The sequence below is a fragment of the Sorex araneus genome, chromosome 4, assembly GCF_027595985.1.
Source record: "Sorex araneus isolate mSorAra2 chromosome 4, mSorAra2.pri, whole genome shotgun sequence".
In the NCBI taxonomy this organism is placed as follows: domain Eukaryota; kingdom Metazoa; phylum Chordata; class Mammalia; order Eulipotyphla; family Soricidae; genus Sorex; species Sorex araneus.
In genome coordinates, this window is record NC_073305.1 from 138,069,235 (window position 1) to 138,087,080 (window position 17,846).

Genomic DNA, 17,846 nt, shown 5'->3' on the forward strand with positions numbered 1-17,846 from the left:
GTGGCTCTCCTAGGGACATCCTGCCACAGACTCAGACTACAGTGCTCAGGCCAGATTAATCTTTCCTAACCCTAACAGGCTTCTACTCCAGTTACTACTTTTTGGATCATGATAGGGTCCATTGTCTATGACCATGCTCTTAACTTATAGTAAAGTATTACGGCGCTTTGGCCAGGCCCATTTCGACACCAGGGTAGCTCATTGCTTGCCCTGGATTCATCCAGTCCCTCGTCAGAACCCTGCTTTTGGGGTGCTAGGAAGTAAGAGCAACTGAGGCTTAAGTCAAGAGAACAGATGCCTGGGAGTGAATATTATCTGAATATTAACTCCCAAGTTACAACAGCTTAGCATTAACTGTCTTCTTGGGTCCATACAAAAAGGACATTGCTCTGAATTAACCATGCAAAGGACTTAAGGAGAAGAGAAAAGCAATATTTACAAGTTAACAGAGCACAAAGAAAGAGGTTACAAATAAACACAGAGGAATGGGAGCACTGTGATGGGAGAAACCCAGTAAACCTAAGCTCCCTGTGGCAAGGCAGAAAGGACAACCAGTGTTATCTTACATCTGTTGATAACTTTTTCTGAGGTTGGAGGAGGGAGAGGTGGGAGGTGAAGAAGGGGGTGGTGTGGGAACTTCCTGCATGAACACCTGAAGATGGAACTTTGTGACTTGGGACCCATCATGTTTCTTGAACATCCATATGACCAAGATCTGGAGAGGACCCCTGGCCTCTCCCCTTGCTTTTAGACCAGTGCCTCTGACTCTCTGCATGACATGTTGGAAACATAAGAGAGTGGAGCTTGCCATAGTCTTTGGTATTTTTAACATGATTAGTGGTGGCAAAAGAGACCCTTTAGAACGGTGGCTATTTGTGGACATAAATCTCTGGGCATTCTTCCAGGGGCTCCCATGGTAAGGGATAGGAAAGGGCTGTAGAATTTACCAAAAGGGTGTGAGAGGACTTGGATATGGAGGATAGGACCAATTCACTAACTTTAGATTAATGTAAATTGTGAGATTTGAGTCATAAATTCAGTTGCTAGATAATATGCAATTAGAGGTACTACTGAGTTTAAGAGGCAATAGTACCTTGGTATTATAAAATTCACTGTGGGAAATTATAGTAATAGTTTCTATGTACAGTCAAATATCACTTTTTTGACAGAAGTTTCTTTTAAGCCAAAAATTTTCTTAAATTCGTCTAAGAATCACTCTTTTCTTGACTTTCTTAGACTAAGGGCTTCAAAAATTCTTGAGAAGTCAGCACAATCAGCACTGGTATTTGTTTTGAAATATTTCAGTGGGTTTTGTACCATTAGGATTACTGAATCACCTTTTTTTCCAATTCGGACTAATAAAAATATATGGATGTCTGTTCTGACAAGTTTTAACTTCCCACTTTAGTGTTTGTTGCCCAGAAAAATTTCTACTGTGATATTACCTTCAGACTGGTCTGCATTTCTCCCTGAAAAAGTCTAAAGTCTATATTTTTGTCATATTAAAAATGGAAAATAATGCAACAGGAGGATCAATTAAATAGTGTCTGAGCTGTGAGAGGAATTAATCACCATAAAAATATTTTCTTAAGAATTGAGACACTTTGGAAAAATTCCACCCATGATACCAACATAAAATATCAATGAGTTTTCACAAGAGTTTCTTTGAGAAATTTCTTTGGAAATTGAAGAGGTTTCACAGATCTTCAAACGCTATTACTTGGGCTAATAGGCATCATTACACGAAAAGGAGGGATACAATTTTCCTATGTATTTAAAGGTAGCTCTATCACTTAAGGGTCCAATTAAGTAATTCACCTTTTAAAAAATATTTTCTCTTAAGAGTTTAAGATGTCTAAGGTCAATGATATTATCCAAGTAGACAGGAGTACTGGTTTTCTAAAGCACTTCAACAATAGATTTTAAGCACCAGAATCTCAAAGAGAGTCCAGAGACTTTGAGCAGCACTGGGGGAGCATAACTAAAAGGAAAAATATGCTAAAACTTTAACATAATAAATATGGCAGCTTGTGGCTAGTTGTATTTTTCTTATTAGTCCAGAGGAAGATTATTTTTCTATGTTAGTTTTTCGGGGAGTATATCAGATCATTTCTCACTTTGATTCTACCCATGTTTCAATGTTTTTATAATTAATTTGTGTCCTTTAAAAAATCCATGTTTTTCTTAGTCTAGTTTATTTTGCATTTTCTTGGTTGTTTTATTAAGTATTTAAAATTTTATCTTGTTAAAACTACTCTCTTTCATAATGCATTACACAAAACAAGTGTAGTATTATTTCCTTTCAAAGTTTAAAAACTATTTAGTTCAACAGAAGTAAATCTAAAGTTTAAACCCAAGTCTTTAATCTGTCTTGAATTTATTTTAATGTATGATTGGAAAGTGGTTGCATGTGACTTTTCTTTCCCTGCTAAACTTCAAAACTGCTTTCTCAGCACCATTTCTTTTCTTTCTTTTTTACTTAATGCATCCTTTAGCAAACATTTAAATTTTATACTCCATATAATAAAAGATTCATTTCTAGAGACTCTATAGCTCTTAGTCATAAAATGCTAGGAAAGGCAAATTGTTGAATGACTATCTATATTAGCACCATCAACTCTGAATCAGCAGCAAATCCAACAAAAGTTTTCCTATAAACACTTTTTCAAGAAAGTCAATTAAAATGGGAAGTGATATAGAGATTAAAATCTGTTAACTTTCTCCATGGGTCTTGTCTTGATTTATTTAAGGGACATGGGTCACTGCATTTATTTCTGGCTTTGTAAAGTCTCAGTCATTTGAGAGTAGTTAGGCTCTTACCAGCAAAATCCTTCCTCTGAAGGCAGTCTCCAAAACCAAGTACCTACCCTTTCAGTTAATTCCTCCACTTCAGACAGAATGCTTTTCACTGTGTTTTCAGCATTGTTGATTTGTATCTTTCGGAGGACATACTGGTTTTCTCTTTCTGACAATTTAGTCTATAAAAAAATATTATTTTGAAAATAATGAGCAGATGGCACATCAAGTTTACAAACACACACATAAAATGCTTTTAGTGTAAGGTGACCCAAAGTTGAGTGTAAGCCTCTGCTTCCCAGGTGGATGATTTAGAAGGCTCCTGCAGTTAGAAAAAAATGAAAGACCATGAAATTTAATGATACGTGAATGAATCTGGAGAGTATCATGCTGAGTGAAATGAGTCAGAGGGAGACAGACAGATATAGAATGATTGCACTCATTTGCAGGATATAAAAAATACATAATAGGGGAATAAGCAATGCCCAAAGACAATAGAAACAAAGGCCAGGAGAACTGGTCCTTAGTAAGAAGCTTGCCATAGTTGGGGGAGGAGGGTTTGGACAGAGAAGGGACCACTATGACAATGATAAAGGAAACGATCACTGTGGACAAGAACTGAGTGCTGAAGCAGATAACGTGATCTGCATGATACCCTCTCAGAAACAGTCCTGCAAATCACAGGGCCTACAAGGAAAAAGTGTCAACCATGAGGGCAGGTTGTGGGGGGAGAAGGAAAGAGAAACCAGGGACATTGGTGGAGGGAAGGGGGCACTGAAATCGTGAAATGCTTGGTGCTCAGACATGATAAGGCTGAAACTCAATCATGAATGAGGGTGAGAGAAGAAGGCTGCTGCTGGTTGCTATGGAGAATGAGTCTGCATGAGGGCACAGGGAGCTGTGAGGGGGTGAAATGCTGTAAGCTCCACTCCCAAAGCTGGCCGTGGGGTCAGGGCCTTTTTTCAGTTTTCACAAGTGCCAGTATGGGTATCTTTACATTTTAATTTTTAGCATACAGTGAAGGAAACAATCAACCCACCAGATCATCAACATTAACTAAATTGGAATTTCACTTTCCTACTTTGGGTATAAAGGTTGTTATTCTATTTATTTAATTTTTTTTTGAGACATTTGATCCAAATGGAGCTTCAGTGAAATTACTTTGGAGAAGCCATTTAACTTCCTGTCAATAATTATTGCAGATATCCTACTTCTCAAAAGTTGATGTTATGGATGTTATGCCATTTTACTTTTGTGAAAAACCTATCTTAGTACCTATTTTTCAATAACTGATAGTAACCCAAAGATCTCTTTGGATGTTTGCTTTCAGGATTAAAAAAAATGTGAAAAGAAGTTTTCAGTGTTGATCTTGAAGAAAGCACTTCTAGATGTATACTGCACTACACACAGCACTATAGACTGCCAAGCTCCTTCCCTAGGGAATGACAATATGCAGTCTTGTATTAGTAATGTTTTCCCTGCTTGAATGAGCTACATGCCAGTGGGATTTTATACCTCATGTGCTATTTGATGTGATCTGGTAGGCTATTTTTTGGATCTATAATACTAAAAAATAATTTCCAGGCAAGTGAATGATAATTGCTTTTTTGTTCACGCCATTTTGATTTGGGGAAGGTATCATGGGAGGGCACTATTTTGGGACGGGGGAAGCTTGTCTACCCATCCTGAAGCTGTGCTGTGGGAAGTAAGGATTCGAGTGCTATGAATAGGCCCAAGTCTGAGTTACTCCTCTGAGAATTAGTGCCTTCATCTGTGCAGACAGATTAGTCTAGACCAGAATAATTCCTAAGATTGAACTAGAATTGAGTAATATTCCAGTGAATCTAAAATTTTGTGATTTTTGTTTATTCTATACTTACTTGGTCACTTGTTCTGGAAATCAAGTATATCTCCAAAAGTAGAGAAGTGAGCACTTTCCATGCTATATATATACATACATACACATATATTTATGTATATATATATGAATCTGAAATCTTTACAACACATGGGATAGGTGCAATAATGGTTCTCATGAGGAAAAAGACTAAAGAAATTCATTAACTTGCCTAAGGTCATATAGCTAATAAGTGTTAGAGCTGGGATTTGAAGGCAATGCCACCTTGTTTCTAAAGTTGTTTTGCTAAACTAATGAAGCAAAAAAAAGTGTTGGCATTAATTTTACTGCTCCTTGAACTAATTATTTTTTAAAAAAATATATCTGTAGGAGCTGGAGTGATACTCGGCCAACCTGGGTTGGATTCCCAGCATCCCATACGGTCCCCTAAGCACCGCCAGGAGTAATTCCTGAGTGTAGAGCCAGGAGTAACCCCTGAGCATCACTGGGTGTGACCCAAAAAGCATATATATATATATATATATATACATATATATATAAAATAAGAACATATTTAGAAGAGAAAAATTATCATTTAAAGTTTTAGGTATACAAGCACTGTTTTTGACTATTGCCTGCTTTTAGCTTGTTTATTTGCTATTACCCAGTAACCTTATGGAAAAAAAACAGAACCTACAATAGGTTTGCATGTTTGAGTATATGTATGAATGTGTGAAAGTGAGAGGAACACGTGGAGGTGGGGAGGCAGAGATGGAGGTAGAGGTAGAGATAGGAAGAAAAGAGCCTTTCTAAATGTTGCAGTTTATGGCTCAGGTTTGAGGTAATGACTTTAATAATCTACACAGAGCTTCACCAAGAACATACAAGTGTGACTCTGTCATAAGTAGTTTTGTCTGTAGATACCAGGTTTTCAGTCATTTTATTTTCTCGATTAACCCCTCTTACAGACTTTTGGTAGTTCATGGTGGGGAGAGGTTGTTTACCATAAAATTAAAAAAAATATTTCCTCCTTCTATCAATCAATAACTCAGTTATGGGACACATATGAGAAGAGATAGGTGTGACCAGGAGTAACCCTTCGAAAGCCAAATGAAAACATGCAGGAGATGCGACATTCCTCCTTACTTTGAGATGGTGGATGGTGGCGTTGACGTCAGTCACATGCCGATGAGCTGCGGCCCCGGATGACACGCTCAGCACACCAGACTTGCTCTCCTCAATGGAGAGAGCCGCCAAGCGGAGGTCGTCAGTCAGATCCCAGATGCACTTATCACAGCCTGGAGATAAATGGTTGTGTCAGATCCTAAAGAGCAAAGCTGGCTGGGAAGCATGCTGCCTTCCAGGGAGCTCCCTATGTCCTGGCGAACAGACCGTTTCTATTTTAGTTTCCCGAGGAGCTAGACCATCAAGCTAGTCCTTATGCTCAAAGTGGAACTGAGCTAAGATAAGGTGAACAACATAGCAGATAACCAGCACTGCTTAAAACACCTCAGAAAACACGTGCCACAGGGAAATGAGGTTAATATGACCAAAAAGAACAAAGAGAAATAAGAGCTCTGAGACGGGAGGGAATAAGCAGATGCCTTATTTACTTGACTTTAGTGGGGGAGGGGGCCTGGAAGGGCTTTTCTCATGTCAGGCTCTGGCTGTATGCTTGGTGGAAGATCTCTTTGCTCCACTCTACTAAGCTCTGCTCAGAGTCCATTCAAGGCTCAGCCTTACTCTAGGCCAGTACCATTCTTCCCTGTGGCAGCTGACCTCCTTTCCCAGTGACTTCCCCTTCTCGCACAGATGTCTGTAGAGCATCGCTGTTTATGAACATGATCTCCTGCTAAGTGCAGCCAAAGATCAGGCTGAACCTGGGTCCATGGAGAGGTGGGAAGTGGTTTCTTCACTGTTTATGAACATGATCTCCTGCTAAGTGCAGCCAAAGATCAGGCTGAACCTGGGTCCATGGAGAGGTGGGAAGTGGTTTCTTCTTGCATAACCTATTTAGTTCCCGTGACCTCTAGCTTCACTCCCTGGGAACTCAGTGTCTTCCAAGGGCAACAGACAGCAGAGCTGACTTGGAAACTTGTCTTCACCGCCCTCTCATACTGTTGTGTTCCCAATCTTTCCCTCACAGAGTACTGTTTTCTTGGATAAATGGAGACTTGAAATGTTAATGTGGTTAATATGTTAATATGTTATTTGAAGTTTAGCATGGCCTTACCTAGACGCTCTCTCAGAGGAATAACTGCCTGGCCAGAACATTAGGTGGAGGTCATGCCTGGAGCCAGGCATTCATCTAAAGATTCTCAAAGGACTTCTACTTAGGGCACCACCTAAGGTGATCAATGTGCAAACTTTGTTCTGTTTGTGCCTCACATCCTATGTCACCTTCTAAAGCAGAAAGACTTGACCATTTATGCTCAGGGGGACCAAGAGTTCAAGGTATCTTTCTTTGGGGGTAGGGAGTGAGGGGTGAGAGAATCCTTATCTTTGTTTATTTTTCTTATAGAATTATTTGTTCATTGTTTTTAAAATATCTTCAATAATTGTTGAAATTGTTTATAAAAATAACAAATACATAGAAAATATGGACAATTATTGGTCATATTTATAAATATGTATGGACAAATATTTATCAAACTTTTTTTCTTGGGGGAGGGGTAGTGCCACCCCCATCCATTCTTCGGGCTTCTTCCTGACTCTGTGCTCAGGAGTAAACCCAGTGGTGCAGAAGATAGAACCAGGGTTGCCTGCATACAAGGCATGTGCCTTAACCTCTGTACTATATTTCCAGTCCAGTTTAATTGAATCTTAAGAAACCTTATGTATAACCACTCTACTTAGTAAGTAGGGCAAATATTACTACTTGCTTACTAGAAAGATTTCAAAGGCCCAAGTTTTCTTAAATCCTAGATCAATAATAATCTTTGTAAACTAAGAGTTTGAAATTTGCTTGCATAGTCATGAAGACCAGTCCTGGACAACCAGTTTCAACATGTCTTGGCAGATTCTGGCACTCTCAGGACTGCTCACAATTTGACAGACAGGAGTGACAGAGAAAGGCAGTGGTGCCACTCCAGATTGCGTGTCTAGGGGAAAACCACTTAAATCTGTGAGCATCTCAGTTTTCATCATTTAATAGTGCACTGCTGGCAAGTCTAATTATTGAGGACCTGAAGAGATAAAGTGGCGAAAATAAACTCAGTCACTGGGAATTGTGTATCTGACTTGGCTTTGTTCCACATAAGAATGCTAAGACGAACGTAAGTTTTCTAAAATCAAGCTGCTAAATGCCCATCCCCTATCTGACAACTGGAATCAAGCAGACCACTGAGTAGCTCTTGCTTAGGGTCCATCTGATTGAGGCACAGACAGGGTTAAAACTAGGGGTGGGACTCAGGCAGTTTCCGGAGAGAGGGTAATGCATAGCGCTGCTGGATCCCACACCTGCAGCACATTAGGGAAAGTGGGGTTAGTCAATCATGTGTGGTTATTTTTACTTATAGTTGGGCAGTCCATGCCTGTAGGGCCTTCAAAGCCGTCTTCCAAGCACTCTCCAGTTACGCTGTCACATGGGCCTCCCCCACAATTGCACGCTGTGGGAAACAAAAACAAGAGATTAGGGACTCATTTCTTAATGCTTAAAATATGGCAGGATTTTTGTGGTTTCTAGAAATGCTGGCCATCAATATATAATTCTTCCATGGGGATAAACTATATTCTACATTAAGCCCGCATGTCATCTACGGTATAGAGATTCTGCCCCTCACCCAAGGAAAACCCAGTCCAGTGAGAGTTTTTCAAAGGTGACCTTGGGACAAACATAAATCTAAGTTTTCCAGGACTCCCTTTTTGGGGGATGCCAACATGATAACACAGATTCTGCAGCCCAAAAAGATCCTGGTGAATTCCAGCAGGTAGAATGCTGGACTATGAATGGCATGCTTTCATGTAGGCTGGCTTTCCAGGGTTGCTCAGAGCCAGAAGTGAGACCAAAGAGCCAACTGTGGCTCCCACATTGTTTGGCCTTGGGCAGAACTGATGCCAAACCATCCAATAGCTATAAGCGAAATAGCTAGAAAAATGTGCAAAGAATTAGCAGTGTATTTACATCCATTTAACAAACCTGAGAGTCCCTTAATGATCTGTAGATTTTTTTTTTTGGAATGCCATTTGGAAACAAAAGACAAATCTCAGCAGACTAATTTACCACTGTTTCAGAGCAGAAGATAATTTGTAACGTTTAAAAAGAAAAAGATTTTCCTAAGTTTCTCTGCTAGCAATAAGCAGGAATAGAACTGTGAAGTTCCACTCTCTCCTACACCTCTTAATTATCTCTGCAGAATAATTGTGAAAAATAACTCTAAAGGGGACAGATATTTATTATATTTCAGCTGGTTAATGTTCCGTAAAATGTAGATTTATTAAACATTTCAGTGAGATCATGCTTTATTGCCTCTAACATGGCCCATCTAAGAAGGATCTGAACCTTGTTGGAGAGGAGGAGGTTTTTAGGTTACATGGCCATGCCCAAGGGCTACTCCCAGTTCTTGTTCTCAAGGGGGGCTCCTCCTGGTGCTCAGAGGACCATGAGGCGCCGGCATCAACCCTCGAGCTCCCATAGGCAAAACATACACTCATTCTGTTGAGCTATACCTCCAGCCCTGATATGAACTATTTAAAATATCCGCTTAGGCCGTAATTTGGCCAACATTTTGAGATGCAGGATGACAATATTTAAGGTTTTTATATGCTCTTTCTGAAGCCTGCTTTCTTCCCTATATTCTGACTGGATAAGCACCTCTTTCCCTCCTCCTGTCGTCCTTGGGGTGACGCTTCTGTGCCCTTTGTTTTTTCAGAGACATGTTTACTCAATGTGATTTCTGCAGATCCTCTGTGTTTCCCTCTAAACTGTATATGCTTTACTTCTTAACATCTTTTCAAGTGGGAAACTTTCTCAGTGAATTTCCAATAGAAGTGTGCATTACCCCCTCCTCACCCTTTTTTCCATCAATAGAACGGCAAGAAATATTCAACCCCAGCTACCCTTCACTCTTAGAGGAAAGCAATTTAGCTTCCCTTATGAAGAGCTTCACTCTGTGTAGCAAATGGCTTGGAAAAATCAAGAATGAAATTTGTATATACCAAAACCAGGAATATTACTTTTTTGGGGGGTCACACCCAGCGATGTTCAGGGGTTACTCCTGGCTCTGCACTCAGGAATTCCTCCTGGTGGTGCTTGGGGGACCATATGGGGTGCTGGGAATTGAACCCGGGTCGTCCGTGTGCAAAGCAAACGCCCTACCCGCTGTGCTATTGCTCCAGCCCCCAAACCAGGAATATTACTTATACTATTACTGAACTATTTATTCAATTTGAGAAAACTGGGGATGATTAAACATTACCCTTGGCTTACTAATCTATTTCCTTGGCATGATATATTTACCAAATATAACCCCCAAAGGATTGGAGAGCTTAAGTTTTCAACCAAACCAAACATGGATACAAACCATGCGCAATTTTATTTAGACTTCTGGTCAAAGATAGGGAATTCATGGAATTCTGATTTACTATTTTAGACAAAAATTGAAGCATATAAAATAACATGATGAAAGCTAATTTATGTTGGTGGTTCATTCTACTCATGAGCTAAGTTACATAGTAACCATTATTAAAATATTTACCCCCCTTAACTTTGGTGTGCACATTCCTGATAATGTACATTGCCCTGGAAAAGTGACAAGGGGGCAAGATAAATAAATTAAAATTATGTTTTGACAAAGGACCTGCTTTTAAGACAAGCATTCCAGTCAGGTGACGGTTTTCACACTGATGGTACTATACCTGCACAGTTCTTGGCTATCCTGGCATCACCATAGTAACCAGGAGCACAGTGTTCACATTTGAACCCAGTGGTGTGGGGTAAACAGTTTCTACATTGTCCAGTGATCTCATCACAATCTTCAAAGATCAGGTTGGGATCTGAATTTCCACTGCAGTCACATTTTTTACAGGTGCTTCCGATCAGTAAGGGGTTTCCATAGTAACCAGGAGCACATCTGAAATGGAATTATACATTGAAAATGTGCACACCATCTCTTTTCTTCATTTCAATGTTCTTGCTAGCTTAGAACAAAGTGGAGTGAAAACCTGTGGATTGCTCTCCTGGAACCAACACCCTTTCATCTTCTTCAGAGGACCAGAGTTTGAAGGAGCTTCCATTCCTCACGGAGGGACTGTTTGGTCGAACAGACCTCCCAATGTGAAAGTGTCTGGATATATACCGTGAGGATAAATACATTTTGTAATCCCAGGAGGAGGAGTGTGTAGCTGGCATATAATGGAGGTGCCAGATATACTAAATGTACTGCAATAAGTTATATCCACAGCTCAGAGCTGTCTTGAATAACGAGTTGATAATACCTTTGTTGTAAAATGGTCTAATCATCATCCACTTTGCCATAGTGCGTTGTTTAGTTAACATAAACTGAACTCTGTAAGTGGCTGACATTCTCTGGGCAAAATGGTTTGGTTGAAGGTTGATTCAATAGCATTATTTTCAGGGTTCCTCTTTGAAGGCTATGGGAACTTATTTTCTCCATTGGCAGGTTGACTACAGGGGCAGAGAACACTTAGCTTCTGGCTGTTCTTGAGGCTGAGGAAAGCCAGCACAGAGACAAAGCATAGAGAACAGAATAGAGATCCAGTCTTCTAAATATCTTACATATGTGAGCCACCAGGGATCAGGCACCAAACTTCACTGAGATGGGCAGTAGCAAAGCTCTTTCCTATAGTCCTGCAGGCTGTTATTTTAATAGAGAATTCGGTGCAGTTGGAAAGTAGAAACTGAAATTCATCCAGCTCTCCTGCTCTTGCCAAGCTGGGAACTCCTGATGGGACTGCTACTCCCCAAAGGAAGAAATACCTATTTCTATTTTTCCCAACGGTGCCCTAGGGCAGAGGCCACGGTGTGTGTGAGTAGGACAAGGCCCTATCCAAGGGCAACTGCAACTCAGCTCCTGTCAGTTGTTGCCAGATTGTAGCCCTGAGGGAGTGAATGAAGGATCCAGGTAATTAATGACTTCTCTCTCTCTCTCTCTCTCTGTCTCTCTCTCTCTTTGTCTCTCTCTCTCTTAAAAAAAGAAGTTAAAATTCATTTTGATTTTTATATGAACACTCAGTTTTCAAAGGTAAGCTCAAAGTTTGTGAGGATATATTATATAAGCCAAGTGACCTGTTTGCTGTCTGGCTGAGGCCTCTTCTCTGCCATGATCTCTAAGCTGGTGTTGAAGATGGGCTAAGATGCTCCCACAGTGATTGGAAAGCATGTGCAGTCCCATAATGGAAAGTAGGTTTCAGCTGTGACTTTGGAGAGACAGAGAAAGAGAGTCAGTGAAAGAGCCAGAGTAAAGCGGTTGTAAGAAAGCCAGTGTGAGATTCCATGGTAACACGAACTGCAGGCTGGAACAGGGTGGGTGTGAAGGGCCAGCCTGGGCTGTTGGCCTTGGGAGTGGAAAGGCAGGGATAACTTTCCAAGGAAATCACAAAAACCTGGCCAGGAATAAGAAACACCATACTTTTTTTTTTAAGTTTCCATTAAAAATAAGAAAATCATTATTAGGAAGTAATATTCTACTTGAAAAATAGATTATATGAAAAAGAATTTATTTGAAAACTAGACGATTAAAACCACATCTTTAATGCTAAGACCCTAATAAAACCACCATTCAACATATTATATATAATTTCAGCTTTCATTTTGATATTTTGGCTTTTTGGTGTATTTGTAAAGGTACAAGTTTAACCTTTTTTGGCAGGGGAGGGGGCTTCCTGGTCAATGATGCTAGAGTGAGTGGTACAAGAAACTTCAGAGCTACACCTTGGGGTGCTTGACTGGCTTCCAGAACTACATCCATTGGTGCGCCATATGGTTTGAGGATCAGACTCAGGGCCTTGAGAATGCAAAGCATGTTCTTCAGCCTTTTGAACTATCAGTATGGCCCTGGTATAAGCACAATCTTTCACTTTTTGTTTGCACTGTATCTCAAAGCTTCATCTTTGAGTTTTATATCACAGGCACCTGAAAAGTAGATCACAAAAAGCTTGGGATTCTGAAGCTGAGAGGTCATTTCAGTTTTCCAGAGTCTAGTTTGGAGTCAGAGCATGACCCAGTCTTTCTGACCTTGGTGTCATTTCCTTCCCTCCACCCTAAACTATACTGCGGTTATTATAGATGAATGAGTGAATTCATCCAACAGAGGGACAATTCATGTGTATTTTATGTAAGGCACAGAAGACAGGAAGAGGAAAAACACACAGTTCATACTCTGAAAGAACAGGAAATGAAGCATGATTATACATAATATCACCCAGGAGTGACCCCTGAGCAGAGAGTGGGGAGATGCCTCTAAGCCCAGCTGGGCTTGGCCCAGATCTTTCCCTCTCTCCACAACAGCATACAAAAGAGTGCATCATCTCACCAATTTTAGAAACTGTGATCTATGAAGAAGATAAGAATGAATGGAAGTACTGCAAAACCACAAAGGGGAAATGTTCAATGAACGTTGTTATTCATATTCTCTCTTTTTGCACCTAGATTTATTAGCACTCTGGTCCTCAAGTCAGCATAAATCATCCCTCTACGAAACATAGTTGGACTGGATGTCCATCATTTGCAAACTAGACACAGAATAGTTAAGTTCATTGAAATAGACCTTCCACCTCCATGGATAGCTGAGTATCCTGAGGTCTGGAATGAAGGAAGTTTTCTTTTTTAAATTTAATTTCATTGTACTTGAGCTTCATGTATTGGCCTCTGACCTTCCAAAAGAGAAAAGAATAAACTCTAGATTCTATGAATATACTTGCAATCACAGCAGAAAACTATTTTTGAAACCTTCCTTAGCATTTCAAAAACATCTTTTGGTGATACTCAAAGGCAACGCTGAAATCATCGTCCAAGTGATAACTCACAGATTTTGTAGACTAAGTAGCATACAAAGGTTTTCTGCTCACAGCTTCAATAAGCCTCTACTGTTGAAGATAATTAGAGTACAATGAAACCTAATGTTTTGGTCATTGCTACAGCATTCAAACCCATTATGAGACTCCGTGTTTAATTCTTGTTTCACTACACAAGTCAGGCATTTAATAATTAAACTATCAATGAATGACCATAGCAATTCATTAATCAAATGACATCAATTTCTGAACTCTTAACCAGAGAGAGTAAATCATAAGGATATAAAAGGACCAGTAGTCGAGTTCGGATGACAGTGGAACACTGGTACCAAAAGCTTGGGGCTACTTTCCCTTCTGTAATCTAATTTTAAGCTTTAATAATGACTTGTTTTACTTCACCCAGGAAGCATAACTGACCAAGTTACCGTGCTAATGAAAGAATTATGGTATACAAATTTTGTCCTCTTATTTAGCAATTACATATTTGTGGAAAATGTAAAACAAAGAAATAGAAGACAAACAAAAAGACAAATGGCTTTTTATGACCAAAATATAGTGTTTTAGTAACTGTGAAACCTCTTCTCTGTTTTTCTCTTTTCCTAAGGGCCATACAATGACACTGGGATGCTTCTATCAAAGGTGCCAAAATTCCTGAGTAGCATTGGAGCCTTTCAGGGAAGAGATATTGCCTTAATAAAGCTGTCATTGAGATTAAGTTAAATGAATCACAACATGCTGCAATAAATGTCACTTTTCTCTTCTTTCTCCACCTCTTTCTTTTTCTTATTCTTTTCTGTCATCAAGGCCATCATCAAAATCATTATCACTACCTCAGTTAATTATCATTAACTCAGGGTAAGTGTTCTGCCTTTCTTGGTTAAGGATTTAAGGTAAATAGATTGGCTTTATAGAGAGAGAGTAAGAAGGAAATTGTCTGCTATAGAGGCAGGAATGGGGTGAGGTGGGGGTAGTGGGAGGAATACTGGGGACATTGGTGGTGGAAAATGTACACTGGTGTAGGGATGGGTGTTCGATCATTGTATGACTAAAACTCAATCATGAAAGCTTTGTAACTATATCTTGTGGTGATTCAATAATTAACAAAACAAAACAAAACAGACTGGCTTTAATTTGACCCATTCTGCTCCTGGATGTTTAAGCAACAAGATCCACATGACGAATCCTGATGTAGTCGTGTGAATCTTGTAGGATGTAGGATGTCCCTCAACTCCATCACAAAATTGAATAGATGAAGCTGTATTATTAAAGCAGCCAGGGACATAATGAGGAACTCAGGGGCACTGAGATCACATAAGTTAATTATTTTTAGTTGATAATTTTGTAGGGCTGGACCGATAGCACAGCGGGTAGGGCGTTTGCCTTGCTCACGGCTGACCCGGGTTCAATTCCTCCGTCCCTCTCAGAGAGCCTGGTAGGCTACTGAGAGTATCCCGCCTGCATGGCAGAACCTGGCAAGCTACCCATGGCGTATGCAATATGCCAAAAACAGTAACAACAATGGAGACGTTACTAGTGCCCACTCAAGCAAATCAATGAGCAATGGGATGACAGTGATACAGTGATACAGTGATAATTTTGTAATGAATTTTGAGAGTTCTGGATTTAGTTTACCAACCCCCTCAAAATTATATAATATAATAATACTACTAATAGATTGTTAACCTTAGATGAAAATTTCGTATGGCTCTGAGTCTGAAGTGCCTGCATCTTTAAAAGGTATTACTTGGGGGTGAAGTGAGAGACATAACCTCGCAGGTACAAAGCCTTGAGTTTGAAGCCTGGCATCCATGCCTAAGTCAAGTGTGAAGTGTGGCCCTAGTGGCTCCCATGTACCACTAAGGCCTGCCCATCTAAGACAGCATCTCAGGGAGTGTTCACTACAATGAGAGTGCAGTGCTGGGAAAGAGCAGGAAGACCACACTGGGGTGAACATGAAAGTTGGAGAATTCTTGCCTACAAGGCATGTGAATGTTGTAATTACTTGCATCCGAATGGAATTGCCATTTATGAACTCTCTAATCAATTTTGGATCATGCACTCCCATTTTCCCAACACGGGGTGGGAAGCAGGCACAAATTGGTAAGAAACAGCTGCCTTCTCACTACATGGGGACTTTCTAAAGTACATTAGGCATCTTTTGTCTTTTAGGAAAAAAATAAAGAAAGAAAAACCAACTATAACAAATAAATAAAGTAACTGAGTTCCTATCATGTACCAGATACTATAATGGGGAATAGAGACTAGAAAAAGGAGTAAGATGTAGAAGAATGGTATAGGTATACAACTAGACTGCAGTCAACACTGAAACTGGGAGATCCAAACTATAATAACTGTTGGATAACATTGGGTTGTCCTTGCCCCTCCTACAGGAGCTTAGGTTTATTGAGCTATGCCCACAACAGTGCCCCAGAGGCACACCCAATTCCATCAAGCACTAATAATCTTATATTGCTTTTCTCTTTCCTTTATGTCATTTGTATAGTTTTTTAATATTTAGCAATATCCTTTGTTTATAGACACAGGTAGACAGTTCATGCTATGCTCTGTAACATGGGAGTTAATTGACTCCAAAATAATATTTACTTCTGGGCATCCATATTTACTTGACTTAAGCCTCAGTTGCTACTTCCTAGCACCCCAACAGCAGGGTCCTGACAAGGGGCTGAATGGACACAGGGAAAGCTGTGGGCTATTCTGACATCAAAATGGGTTAGGTCATAACTGTAAGTTAAGAACACGGTCATGGACAAATTCTGTCATGACCCAAAAAGAAGTAACTGAATAAGGACCCTGCTGGGGTTAAGAAAGACTAACCTAGCCTGAGCACTATGGTCTGGAATGTACAGCAAGATGTCCTCAGGAAGAGCTGACCGTTAAGCTCGGGATCAAAAGGTGACCCTGAAATCCTATGAAATTTCATCTCACTTCTAAAATTATCCTCCATCTCTCAAATAATAGTCCTGGGGATTGTTTTTGAAAAACAGTTTTTTAGGTAACATTCGTTGAATAAATGTTTTCAGACCTTGCAGACAATGTTACTCCACTTCATTCACCACCAAAACACCAATATCACACCACCACCATCCATTGGGCCCTTTCACACACAGTGTGTTTTGTACAGAAAAAAAATCTCTATAAGTAAGGGCATTGTTGCTATGAATTTTCTCCCAATGCTTTACTATTATTGTTGCTATGATGGTTGTTGGGGGTGTCAAATCTGATAGAGGTACACCAGATCTTACACACTCTGAAGTGGTTCTAGGGATCATAAACAGCTGAGTCACTAATATCAGTATTTGGGATGGTTAGTGTGCCTGTCTTTTCACTATTCAGCTCTAATTTTTAATACCACACTCAACAGCCAGGGAGATAGTACAGTGGTTAGCAGCACGTTCCCGACCTGGGTTCCATCCTCACCACCACATGGTCTTCCAAGCCTGGCTAGATGCTTAGAGACACCCTCACCCCACCCTACCCTCAAAACTATGCTAGCTTGGTCTTTGTGGTCACTAGTCTCTTCAGTCTCTAGCATGAAGCACCAGTGCAGTTGGCTGAATCTCACCAAAAGTACTGAGTACTGCTTGGGAACCCCAACCTCAAAGCAAAGCAAAACAAAATAAAAAAAATCAGACTGAATGCAGAACTGTTTCTTAAACTGTTGCTCCAGAATCTCTGATGTCCTTGGAAATATTTGTGGGCATTCATAAGTTCTCGGTGAATGTGTTCTTTTTTAGTTTCACATAGTGAATGTATTCTTAATTTTGTGTTTCATTTCAATAATGATGTGGAGTTAAAATGAATTGAAACCTATTCTGGATACTCAGTAATGTCACTTTCTAATGAAAGGAGACTTGCCTCAGAGCTGAGGACAAAATAACAGTGGGTGGTGTGTCAGTGTGACATTAGGGCCAAATGGCAAACTGAGTCAAGACAGAGTTTATCCACAGCAGGATATGCGTGATACATTCATACCATCCTCAGCCATGTCAATTGGCTATGATCTTTTGGTTGCCACAATAATGCCAGCCACGGTCTTGAATTTAAACTATCAATTTGAATTTAATGTGCTTTACAGTGTTGTTTCCTCTGTTTCTTGGTTTTTCAAGATGTATAAAAAGACCAGAAACTTTATCTAATTTTATACTTTAAGTGATTGAATATTTAAAGATGATTTAAATATGCATAAAAACAGCTGTTCTTTTAAAGTCAAGCACTGACT

General features: G+C 39.9%; 1 protein-coding gene across 2 annotated transcripts in view; it reads right to left on the reverse strand.

The window, feature by feature from the left end:
• The window catches only part of LAMA4 (laminin subunit alpha 4), a 160,874-nt gene that overhangs the window by 77,617 nt on the left and 65,411 nt on the right, over positions 1-17,846 (reverse strand). For both annotated transcript variants that reach the window (XM_055135507.1, XM_055135509.1), the window contains 4 exons: positions 10,490-10,704; positions 8,146-8,241; positions 5,780-5,931; positions 2,868-2,978 (listed from right to left, as the gene is read on the reverse strand). In XM_055135507.1, coding sequence (XP_054991482.1) covers positions 2,868-2,978; positions 5,780-5,931; positions 8,146-8,241; positions 10,490-10,704 — 574 coding nt within the window. The remainder of the gene's footprint in view (positions 1-2,867; positions 2,979-5,779; positions 5,932-8,145; positions 8,242-10,489; positions 10,705-17,846) is intronic.